Source organism: Macrobrachium nipponense, chromosome 12 (assembly GCF_015104395.2).
Source record: "Macrobrachium nipponense isolate FS-2020 chromosome 12, ASM1510439v2, whole genome shotgun sequence".
Taxonomy (NCBI): domain Eukaryota; kingdom Metazoa; phylum Arthropoda; class Malacostraca; order Decapoda; family Palaemonidae; genus Macrobrachium; species Macrobrachium nipponense.
Genome location: NC_087205.1, coordinates 61,479,076 through 61,491,323, shown reverse-complemented (window position 1 = coordinate 61,491,323; position 12,248 = coordinate 61,479,076). Strand labels below are relative to the sequence as shown.

General features: G+C 35.1%; 1 protein-coding gene across 1 annotated transcript; it reads right to left on the bottom strand.

The window, feature by feature from the left end:
* Positions 1-9,087: 9,087 nt before the first annotated feature.
* Positions 9,088-11,016, bottom strand: LOC135224821 (uncharacterized). The gene has a single exon (XM_064264143.1). It carries the CDS (start codon positions 11,014-11,016, stop codon positions 9,088-9,090), a length of 1,929 nt encoding a protein of 642 aa, XP_064120213.1.
* Positions 11,017-12,248: the final 1,232 nt, after the last annotated feature.

Genomic DNA, 12,248 nt, shown 5'->3' with positions numbered 1-12,248 from the left:
TAAATATATATACATATATATAACTCGAATATTAATCTACATATTTCTTAATATCGAATTCACTCTACCTTCGGAATATACTGAAGAGGATTTACAAAGGAAAAATAATATAGGAATGTCACGGTGATGTGATAAAACTCATAAATAGCAGGTTCAAACGTACCACTTAAGTGCCACGGGGGTTGTTGGTTGATGACAACGCTAGGTTCAAATACTTACATTCAACAGTCATATGTACAAGCGAGTTAATATCAAATACTACTCTCAACAGCTAAATAGCTGAATGGTAGAATTAATCCTCACTGAAGTTGGAAGTAGTCGCTGTCTATGGCACGAATCAGCCAAGTGATGAACAATTTGTCAGTTATAAGTTTCCTTCTATATTATTTCAGCTTTAAAGCTAATTTGATACTAGTAAAGCATTCGTAGCATAATGGTCGTGAATATGAAAAATGTCACGGTGATGTGAAAAATCATTTAACAGCTGCGTTTCAAAAGTACTAAGTGGCTGCCTGCCTCTGTAGGGGTTGGTTGCTGCCGACTATACCATTTGGCTATCAAGAATGATATTAAGTTGATATTGAGTCTGCCATACATAGACCCATCGAATGTAAGTATTTGTATTTAGCAATGACATTAAACAATCCCTACAGTGGCGACCAACACGTACGTTTGAAACGCAGGTGTCAATCAATTTTCATATGACTGTAACATTGTTCATATATATATATAGTATATATATATATATATATATATATATATATATATATATATATGATATATATATATATATATATATATATATATATATATAATGCATATATATATATATATATATATATATATATATATATATATATATATATATATATATATATATATATATATATATAGTATATATATATATATATATATATATATATATATATATATATATATATATATATATATATATATATAAATGCATATATACATTCTTGCATTACATTTAAGATGTGTTAAAAGTCACTACTTTCTTGCATTGCACTTATTTGTGTTGAGAAGGAACAACAACAAGCTATTGCTATGACAAAAAAAAAAAAAAAAAACTTTCGTAAATGAAGAAAAATCTTCAATTTCCCGTTGAAAACTTCTGCAAGGCTTAGTAACTGCAGGCACACGATAAAGGACTTTTCAATATGCGTCAAAAAGTTTGCTTGCAACAAAGCTAGAAATATTTTATGCCTCAGTAAAAAGGTGTTCATATCCACACACTTCTGTTAATGTAAATCCCGTTGAGAACTTGTATTATAATTTTAGAAACAATCATAAGAAGATCAACAACGACCTAACAAAAACAAATAAGTCTTTCGTTTCTGTAAAAAAAAAAAAAAAAAAAATTGTTACCGAACATCAAAGCAAGACTTCCAATGCAACGAAGCTTAAAATCTAATTCAACTAAGTTAATCATCATAGAAGTAAGCTTCGTGCATCGCACGTATAATCTAATATAGTAGCTGCAAAATATAAACTAAATTATATAGATGAAGCACAAACAAGGTTTTATTGTCTAATTCATGCAAGACAAAGGTTTTGTAAATAGACTAATGCAGATGTATAATACGGGTGTGATTGAAATACACTTCGGAATCAGTCAGAAATCCGCGTATTTACTTGGAACTGATTCCTTTGTCTTTTTTATTACTGGAAGCTCGATATGATGTGCTCTATTGATAGAGAATCAAGTACGTATATTGAATTGTCCTCACTAATCTATGCGAAAAATTTAATTTTATGCTTAGAATTATGCAGTGAAGAAATCATGAAGTGCTAAATCAAACAAGGAATTAAAATAATTCGTTACCCTTGAAAGTTAGTTACATTAATAATCTGAGGAATGTTTTTAGTTCCGCTTCAAACTGAGTTTGGTTACAAATTCTGACAGGACGTAGTGGTAATATAACTCGAGCACAATGAACTTTGAAAATGTAAAACTTTCTGAAGTAGCAGATGCACACAAGTTAAAAAGAAATCAGAATTTTCCCACAGTAATTTTCCCGTAAGTTTCAAGAGGAGAGATTAGGGCTCTTTTAAAATTGAATTTTCAATATAATAGCATAAGAATGTTGTAAAATCATGTTTTCCTTCCTAAGTTCGATCAGAATAATTCTTAAGGAAATTTTCTGCTTGTGAATGTCTTATATACATTATTGAAATTATTCGTTAAGCAATTTTTTAATGGATAGAGTCTGAGTAGCAGTTATACTCCTATACTCGATATTGACATCACCAATAGTAGTTACCCAAAACTACTATTGGTGATGTCATCATCGAGTATACGAGTATAACTGCTACTCAGACTCTATCCATTAAGAAATTGCCTGCCAAATAGAACTTATAATGTTCATTGAGATACTTTCGAAACGAGCTATAATAATAATAGTAATAATACTACTACTAATAATAATAATGAGTGCGGGTGGTGATATCCATAAGAGGAAGTGTTGCTGGCAGGAGCAGCACTGATTTACCATTTGTCACTAAGCGATTAGCTTGGCCTACTGAAATCACATCTTCCAGACCTATGGTTGCATCCGTCTCCATTCGTTGTCGCTGGAGAAAGGGGTGGGAGTTGGTGGTACTGGGGGGATCACTGCATGTGGATGGATGCTCCTTTTTTGTTTGCTTGCGAGGCACAGGAATGCTGGTGAGCAGCATCCTTCGTCCCGATGTCACAAGAAAGAGTCTCCCGTGTGGTATTAATTAAGGCTGGGGTTCCACTTTCTGATGTGTAGGGCTTCCAGGAGGTATGTATAATGGGGGGCCGACCACCGATTTTAGAGGAATTATCGATTTTTATGTTATTGACGGATTTGGACTAGTTAATGTCTAAATAAACATGTCCTGAGGTATTATTGGATTTTCTTTTTTTTTTTCTTCTTCTTTTTTTACATATGAATTCAACGCATTTACCGGCCTGTTTGTGGCAGTGAAAAATTTATGTAAAATTTCTCCATGACTTTCATGTAAAATTGAGAAATATACTTCCCTACTAAAATATGCATTATCTACGATAAAAACTCGCTCTTCCTCTCGTAAAAAAATCATATCGGAGTAAATATGTATCTATGTATCTCGATATCGCCCTGTGATATCGTTCTGTGAGGGACATTGAACGACAAACTGCCGCACAGTGTCTGCATGACTTGCCAATTCCGGATAAAGAAAGTGAGAAATTTACTTTAAGATCCCACTAAAAGTAACCATTTTCTACGATACAGCTGCTCGTTCTCTAAAGAAAATACCAAATCAAAGTAAATATATACGTATATCTATGTATCTTGATATTTTTAACTCATCATAGTCCTATCACAGATGTATCATGCAAATAGTATAAATATAATATTTTGTATTTCTTGGCATATTTTTACTGTATATTTTCAGAAATATGGAATTGTAGGTATAAGTGTAGATAACAGTTCCATAAAAACCTTGATTTCCGAGTGTGCTTCTGGTCCAAGTCATATTGTAGTGCTTTGTGACGAATTTCCATCTCGGAGTTTCGTACGAAGAGAGGTAATGCCCAAACGAACGGGAGGTCTCGCCTGGGATAGCAACAATACCAGAACTCTCAAATCTAGGTGAGGATTTTGTTTTCCTATATTAGTGATATTGTAATCAGTGATATTCAGTTATACAAGACCATCCATCAGGATTTTACTGCAGTGAGTTGTCGTCTGACTCGTGACTTGTTTGGGCTTGGGTTTTCAGCATTGTATACCTTTTTCTTAGTGGTCATATAAACAGTATGTTATGAATAGAACTATATTGAACGGCAGGAAGAATGGTTTCCTAGAATACTATGGCCTGGCCTTAGTAACCAGACTTTACCATCCTAACCTCATTAGGACATTTATTTTTATAATAATTTATGAAAAACATTTCGCACTGATAGCATAAAGCCCCCATTTTTTTATATGCTGCTTATATTATTTCCTACAGGTTATGGAGAAAACATCACAAATTTTATCAAATTAAGCCATATTTATAGGCTATGAAGAAAACTATACATATACATATGACAGCAAACCACCAAGCAATGGGAATGGAGCACACTTGTCAAGGAACTACTGAAACCTTACTCTGAGTGGGACAGCTTCCCCTTCCCTGGTACAGACCCTGAGGTTACCACCATCCCCAACACCCCCTGGGAGTTCTTTTGAAGAAATTGAAACGGGCATCAGCAATGGCACTCCCCTCCAAGGATGCATACACCTCAGTGACATTATCGAGTGTCTCTGTGGCATGGAAAAGAGATGCTGGAAAGAAGATTAGAGCAATAAATAAATAACTATATCATCAATTGAGAAAAACTATTGCTTGCCCAGAGGAGGGATGAATAGATTGGTCTAACTATACATGAACACCTGAATGTTACGTATGAACCTCAATTGCCACTTTCCCAACCGACCTAGGCCATTGAAAAAATGCCACGAAACTGAGTACTGTTATACACTATCCGCAAGTATGAAGATCAAGCCAGCTCCTATACAATTGATGCCCCCCAACCCTTCCTCCTGGCTGAGACTTTCACCAAATGTGGCTAATACAGAAGCAACATTGTTGAATGATGCCCGAGTGAAGTGGTTAAGGAACTGTGAGAATGTGAGGGCATCACCATCTGCAGACAAGAAAAGATTGCCACCTGTGTCCTCATCCACACTGACAATTACCACTATAAACTGGATAAGGTCTTAGCAAACAACACTAAGTTTCAACATGTAACCGAGAACCTGATAGTTGACATTAAGCATGAGCCTAACAGGAATCTTGAAAAATGCTGCATCCAACATTCTTCACCTGGCAGTGATCATGGGCAACCATGGTCTTGGCTACATATATAGGAAAATGAAGGCACACAAATTAGGCAACCCTCTTTGTCCAATTATTCGTTAGATCCCCTGACTTTATATCTTGCTAAGAGGCTGAATACATCCTAAACCCTTATATTTCTAGTGACACATCTTGAAGTCTTCTGAAGAGTTCTTAGAAAACCCTAAATCAACAATATGAATGACTGTGGAATTCCTCTGCAATAATGTACCTATAGACAATAAAATTGAAACACCCCTGAGCAATGACCTTTTTGGTCTCCTAGAGTTATGTATTAGGAAGGCTTTTGTCACCACCACTAAGGGCCATATGTACACCCAAGAAGACAATGTGGTGATGGGTTCTCCCAGTGGTGTTCTCTACACTCATTTCAACAACATGGGAACCATAGAGCAAAGAGTATTTAGAAACAAAAAAACACTGATGTTTGTCTGTTACATTACATCATCACCCTCATCAATGTCAGCACTGAAGCACATTTTCCACACCTAGAGTTGTATTAATTTTCATGTTCAAATACAGCCGTTATTATCACTTACCTTCGTTTGATGACCTCATCAAGTAGCGAGAGATGCACTTCCTGGAGGGACATAAAGATAGAATGTGTTTCCCAGGTTCTTATCATCAAAAAACATACAAATCCTAATGTCGACAATTGTATCCTTCTCTTCTAATAGGTGTCTTGATATCATACATTGGAAGTGATATTCATGATATAAACTCACATGTTACAACTTAACTTTATTGTACTGAGCCGGATTACAACAACAACAAACCACACTGACATCTGGCGGTGGCATTAGGAATAGGAACTGTTGGTAGCGTTCTCAACAATACAATTATCATAATTATTAATAATATAACATTTTTTCTTCTTTTAAAATTAAATTTATTTGGATGGATTATCAGTTAGAATACTACACTGAATTTACTTTGATAGGTTACTGGTTAGGACTATAATCTGCTCTAAAAGTCATTAACATTCAAAATATTGTACACTATAATGGATATGTGGTTGTACCTGTTCAAAAATAAAATATTCATTCTTGGTATGAAATTAAACATGCCATTCAAGAATATACACAACAAATCGATACACTTCATAATCATAACATTTATATGACATTAAAGAAATTACGTACAACATCAATACATTCCATAATCAGAATACTTAGAGGGTAATTTATTTCTGGTTGACCTTGTTTGTCTGTCACTTTCAACTTTATTTTCCACTTTGCCAGGAGTTTCAATTTCATTACCAATAAGGTCAATAGTTACTGGTTCATTTACCTTGGTTTCTTTCAACTGAACTCTATTCCTTCTAAATAGCTTGCCCTCACTTTCAATTAGATAAGACCTTTCATCTAATCGTTCCACAACTTTTCCTTTTTCCCAGAATGTTTTTGCCCTAAACATAAGGTTTAAGACGTACATTATCTCCTTCATGCAAAATACTTAAATCTTTAGCATTTTTATCATAATAGAATTTACTCTTAGCATTTTTTATTTTCTTCTTTACCTTAGCCAACTCTAAATTTACATTTTGATTTTCAAGTAACTTGGATAACATTGGTAATTTGGTACGTGTTCTCCTACCTAGTCTATACTGTGATGGGTTGGCGTCTTTATCACTAGTAGGAGTATTCCTATGGTCCAAAATGGCTAAATAGGGATCTTTATTACTTTCAATAGCTTTTCTAATTAAACGTTTAGATGTTTTCTCTGCAGATTCGACCATACCATTAGATTGGGCATATGTAGAGCTACTTGTCCTATGCTCGAAATCATAATCAGTTGCAAACTGTTTGAAATTCTCATTTATAAATTACGGTCCATTATCACTAATCAATACACAGGGCAGTCCATACCTAGCAAAATGAGATTTAAGTTTTCTAATCACTGTACTGGGTAATGTGTTTTCTAGGTAGTCAATTTCCCAAAAATTGCTGAAGTAATCAACAGTTGTAAGATAATTATGCTTTTCAATACTCATTAGATCAACTCCAACCTTTTGCCATGGCCGATCAGCAATTTCAGGATTAATTAAAGTTTCCTTTTGTTGAGCACAAGGGAATTTATTACAAATTTCACATGATAAGATGAATTGCCTTATATCAGAGTTCATTCCTGACCAATAGATACATTCTCTGGCTCTCCGTAGACAGCCATCAATTCCTATATGTGCTGAATGAGTACTCATCCTTGGTATGACTATAGGCTTTGACTACATTAGATATCTCATCATTTCCTTCTGGCCAACCTTTTAAGATTAATGATTTTAAAATTTGCCAAGTCTCATCCTGGTCTGCTTCATATTTAATTTCATCAAGATGCTCTTTTCTTACTGGCAAATTATCAAGCATGTTAACTTGCTCAAATTCACTTTCTTTATAATTATCTAATGGCAAATAAGATCTCGATAGTGCATCAGCCACATACATTTCCATACCTTTTTTATGTATGATTTCAACATCGTACTGTAGAATGTTAAGCAACCTCCCTTGCAGTCGCTTGGGAGCATTACACAAGGGTTTCAAAACAATACTAGCAATAGGTTTGTGATCACTCTGAACAATTACTTTACGACCATAGACATACTCATGAAATTTTCTAAGACTAAAAACAATAGCAAGTGTTTCCTTTTCAATTTGTGCGTACCTTTTTTCGGTTTCTGATAAAGCACGGCTGACAAAAGCAATTGGTTTACCACACTGTAACAATACTGAACCTAGCCCATTTTGTGAAGTGTCGCACTGTATGACAAGGTCTAAGTTAGGATCATAGTACTGCAGCATTGGGGCATTAGTGATTAGCCTTTTTGACTCAATGAAAGCTTTTTCTTGTTTTTTCTGTCCAATTCCATTCGGTATTTTGATGAGTCAATTTTCTTATTGGTTCTAACACCTCAGATAAATTAGGAAGGAATTTACTAAAGTAATTAACCATACCTGTAAACTCTTTTAACACCAGTTACATCAGTAGGTGGTTTCATATTCAGGATAGCTTCCACCTTTTTAGGGTCCGGCATGAGACCTTTACTTGTGATTTTATGACCTAAGAAAGCGATTTCAGATTTTCTTAATACGGCCTTAGACTTATTAAGGGTAGGCTCCACTTTGGGGGGTGCCGATCGTAAAAAATATTTGCCAAAAATACACTAATCAAGACAGGTTAATGAAATTTTCAGGCATTATTAGCACTATAATAATGCATATTCCCTGTGAGTTTTATCATCCTACAAGGAAAATTAATGATTTTATGAAAAAAAATGTGAAAAAACGGAAATTTTCGGCCCCTCGTACTGAAGGTTATTTGGTGATTGGTGAGAAACTAAAGTCTTGAATAGAAATTCGGTCTGACAAAATGTTGGTATATCCACCTGGAACATGCACAAAAAAAATTATCAAAATAGAACAGTAAATAAGCACGTAATAACAAAAAAAAGAGCAAAAACTTCGTAAGTTCAGCGAAAGCCTGCCGAAAAATCAGACTATAGCTGGAGAAAGAAATATTCAGGAAAAATTCAAATCTCGATTTAGGGACAAAACCTTTTGAGAGTTTGTAGTTATTATGTCACGTTGGATAGCCCTTAAACATCTAAAAATTATATTATTTAGGACAATCAAGAAAACCCACCTCAAAAAAAAAAAAAAAAAAAAAAAGGGTGGGCTTGGTTTTTTCTTTGATTGTCCTAAATAATATAATTTTTAGATGTTTTAGGCTATCAAGTGACATAATAACTACAAACTCTCAAAAGGTTTTGTCCCTAAATCGAGATTTGAATTTTTCCTGAATATTTCTTCCTAGCTATAGTCTGATATTTCGGCGGGGCTTTCGCTGAACTTACAAAGTTGTTGCTCTTTTTTTTTTTATTACGTGCTTATTTACTGTTCTATTTTGATAATTTTTTTGTGCATGTTCCAGGTGGATATACCAACATTTTGTCAGACCGAATTTCTATTCAAGACTGTAGTTTCTCACCAATCACCAAATAACCTTCAGTACGAGGGGCCGGGGCCGGAAATTTCCGTTTTTTTCACATTTTTTTTCATAAAATCATTAATTTTCCTTGTAGGATGATAAAACTCACAGGGAATATGCATTATTATAGTGCTAATAATGCCTGAAAATTTCATTAACCTGTCTTGATTAGTGTATTTTTGGCAAATATTTTTTACGATCGGCACCCCCCAAAGTGGAGCCTACCCTTAAGTTTTATACCCTTAGCCTGGCACCTTTCCAAAAATTTATTATCTTACTATCATGGTCTCTAACAGCTTCCTCATACGTTTCACCTACACCATAAATTAAAACATCGTCAGCAATACATACAACACCATCAAGATTCTCAAGATTCAAGAGTAACTGTTTTTGGAAAATCTCACCACTAACATTTAAACCGAATGATAGTCTGTAGCGACCAAAACGGGTTTGGAAAGTGGTTAAAAAACTAGATTTTTCATCAAGAACACAATGCCAATACCCATTGGCCAAATCAAAAGATGAAAAAACCTTTGCCTTTGACAGTTGGGGTAGAATATCATCAATTACAGGGATGGGATGATGTTCCCTTTTCAGAGACTTGTTTAAAGCTTGTGGATCAATACAAATTCTTGAATCCTTATTTTTCTTTTCAGCTACAACCATCCGACTTACCCAGTCAGTAGGTTGGTCAACTTTAGCTATTATTTTATGTTTTTCCATTTCATTTATTATCTTACATACTCTGTTTTTAAGGTTAATTGGAACTCTGCATTTAGGAATCACTACTGGTTCTGCATTTGTGTCAATGGTTAGTCTACCAACATTTTGGAATGTACCCACACCAGTATTAAATACAGTGTCATATTTATCAAGTACATCTTTAGTTGCAGAAATATTTTCATAATTAACTGTAATAAGTCCCATTTGCTCTGATGTTCTTTTACTTAATAATGGAGTGTATTTACAATCAACAACCAAAAATTCAAGGTTATATTTCTTCCTATTCTTACAATTTCTAATTACTAACCTGCACTTTCCCTTAGGCCTGACTGTGTCTAAAGTCCACACTTCTAGGGTAGTGTCACAAGGCTTTAAATTGACATTAGGAATTAAATATTGAGGAATTACATTTACGGTAGCTCCACAATCTACTTGAAATTTGATTACTTTACCATTAACTTCAAAATCAGCTTCAATTAGCTTATCCTTTTTACTAGACACTTTAAGCAAATATTCACATTCAGATTCATCTGAACTACTCACATCAAAGTCATTGTCATTACCTGATACACTATTTATTTTTCTACTTTTACATTTAACAGCATAATGATTATATTTACCACATTTTATACATTTCTTACCATGAGCTGGACACTTTTCCTTACGCCATTCATGTTTTCCTCCACAAAATTTGCAAGGGTGCAACTTATTTGTAGGAATACTGGGTCTACTGGACTTAAGCCTACCTTCTTTATTTTCATGCCTAGGCCTACCATCATGGTCTGTGTCATGTCTGCTACCAGTAGTCTTCTGCCTTCTAGGCTTTTTTCTCACTTTGGCCACACTGTCATTGGTCTGGCAAGGAGTAGACTTGATGACGTCCATCTGCCTTTTGCTTGCTTGAAAGGCCACACACAAATCCAATGTCTTTTCAAGGGTAAGGTCTTCAACTTGAAATAACTTCTGATGAAGATTGTCCTCAGTGCATCTAAACACCACTTGGTCCCTCAGCTGCTTGTCTCGTTGGTTACCATAGTTGCAGTCCTTCACAAGAATCTTCAATCTGGTAACATAGGCTTCCAATGTTTCGTTTGTTTCCTGCATACATCTTCGAAACTTGTACCTTGCTACAAGTTCATTCTTGCGCGGAGAAAAATAGACGTCAAATTTCGCCAAAACATCCTTCAACACATTGGCTGGATTAGGGTTACCGGTTGCTGGGACTGGAAATTCGAAAGAGTTGTAAATCTGTAGAAGTTCTTCACCTCCAATGTTTAAAAGTAGGGCCACCTTAGTCTCTTCAGGTTTATTGTCCTTCTCAGAAGCAAGTAAATAAATCTCGAACCGTTGCTTAAAAGACTTCCATTCAGGTTCGTTGTCGGCCCCTAGCCTAGCAGTGAATTTTGCTGGGGCTACAAGACCTTCCATCGACGAAGCCATGTTTGCCGGTCGGGAACACTCAGTATTTTAGGCTTAATACACAAAATCTAAAAGGCCTATACTGCATAATACTTGCTTAGTGAGTTCTAGATGTCGTTTTTAATCTCGCTGCTGATCACCATGTCTTGATGTCATATATTGGAGGTGATATTCATGATATAAACTCACATGTTACAACTTAACTTTATTGTACTGAGCCGGATTACAACAGCAACAACCCACGCCGACATCTGGCGGTGGCATTAGGAATCATGGAACTGTTGGTAGTGTTCATAACAATACAATTATCATAATTACTGAATAATTATTAATAATATAACAATAGGGTGTATTTGTTCTTAAATATGATAATGGCAAGGGCTTGCACAGGTCCAAAACATAGGGTAAATTATCCCAGCCAACCCAAAGGAAAAAAACCATCTCAACATATATACTGCAAGAATAGGAAGAAAGCACCCTGGTGACTACTAATAACTCCCTCCATGCAGGATCCTGCGAAGAGAATCAACGTAAGATTTTTTAGTCCATAATTACAGATCAAATTGTGGATCACATTGATAGAAACAACCTGTTATTAAACAGCCAACATGGCGTCAAACAAAACACATCCTACCTATCAAAACTCTTAGAGTTTTTCCATAACATGCTTGGTATATAGATATAGATATACTAGGCTTAGATTTCCAAAAAGCCTTTGATAAAGTTCCGCATAAGAAACTAATGACAAAAGTTAGAGCTTTAGGAACTGTAAGAGAAATAGCAGACTGGATTGAAGACTGGCTAACTAATAGAAAGCAGAAAGTCGTAATAGATGGTGAAGAATCAGAATAGGCAGATGTGACAAGCGGGGTTCCTCAGTATTCTGTCCTTGGCCCGCTCTTGTTTTTTTATTTATATTAGTAACATGGATGTAAGGCTTAACTAGCAGGATAGTCAAATTTGCAGATGACACCAAACTAGGTGTAAATGCAGCAGACCCAGATACAGTGGAAATTTTAAGAAATGATCTAAGGAAAATAGGAGAGTGGTAAAAAATGTGGCAAAAGCCTTTTAACTTGGATAAGTGTATGGTGTTACACATAGGAACAGCCAACCCCCATCCAATTACTTGCTGCTTGGGAATGATATAGTGTAGAACAAGAAGAATACCTTATTACCAAGGACTTAAAGTTCACAAAAAAGTGTATGAAAGCTGAAAAGAAGGCACAGAAACTAGTGGGATACGTAAAGAT

Bases quoted from the DNA above. Each gene is read 5' to 3' on its own strand.
- LOC135224821 (XM_064264143.1), bottom strand. From the start codon at position 11,016: ATGGCTTCGTCGATGGAAGGTCTTGTAGCCCCAGCAAAATTCACTGCT.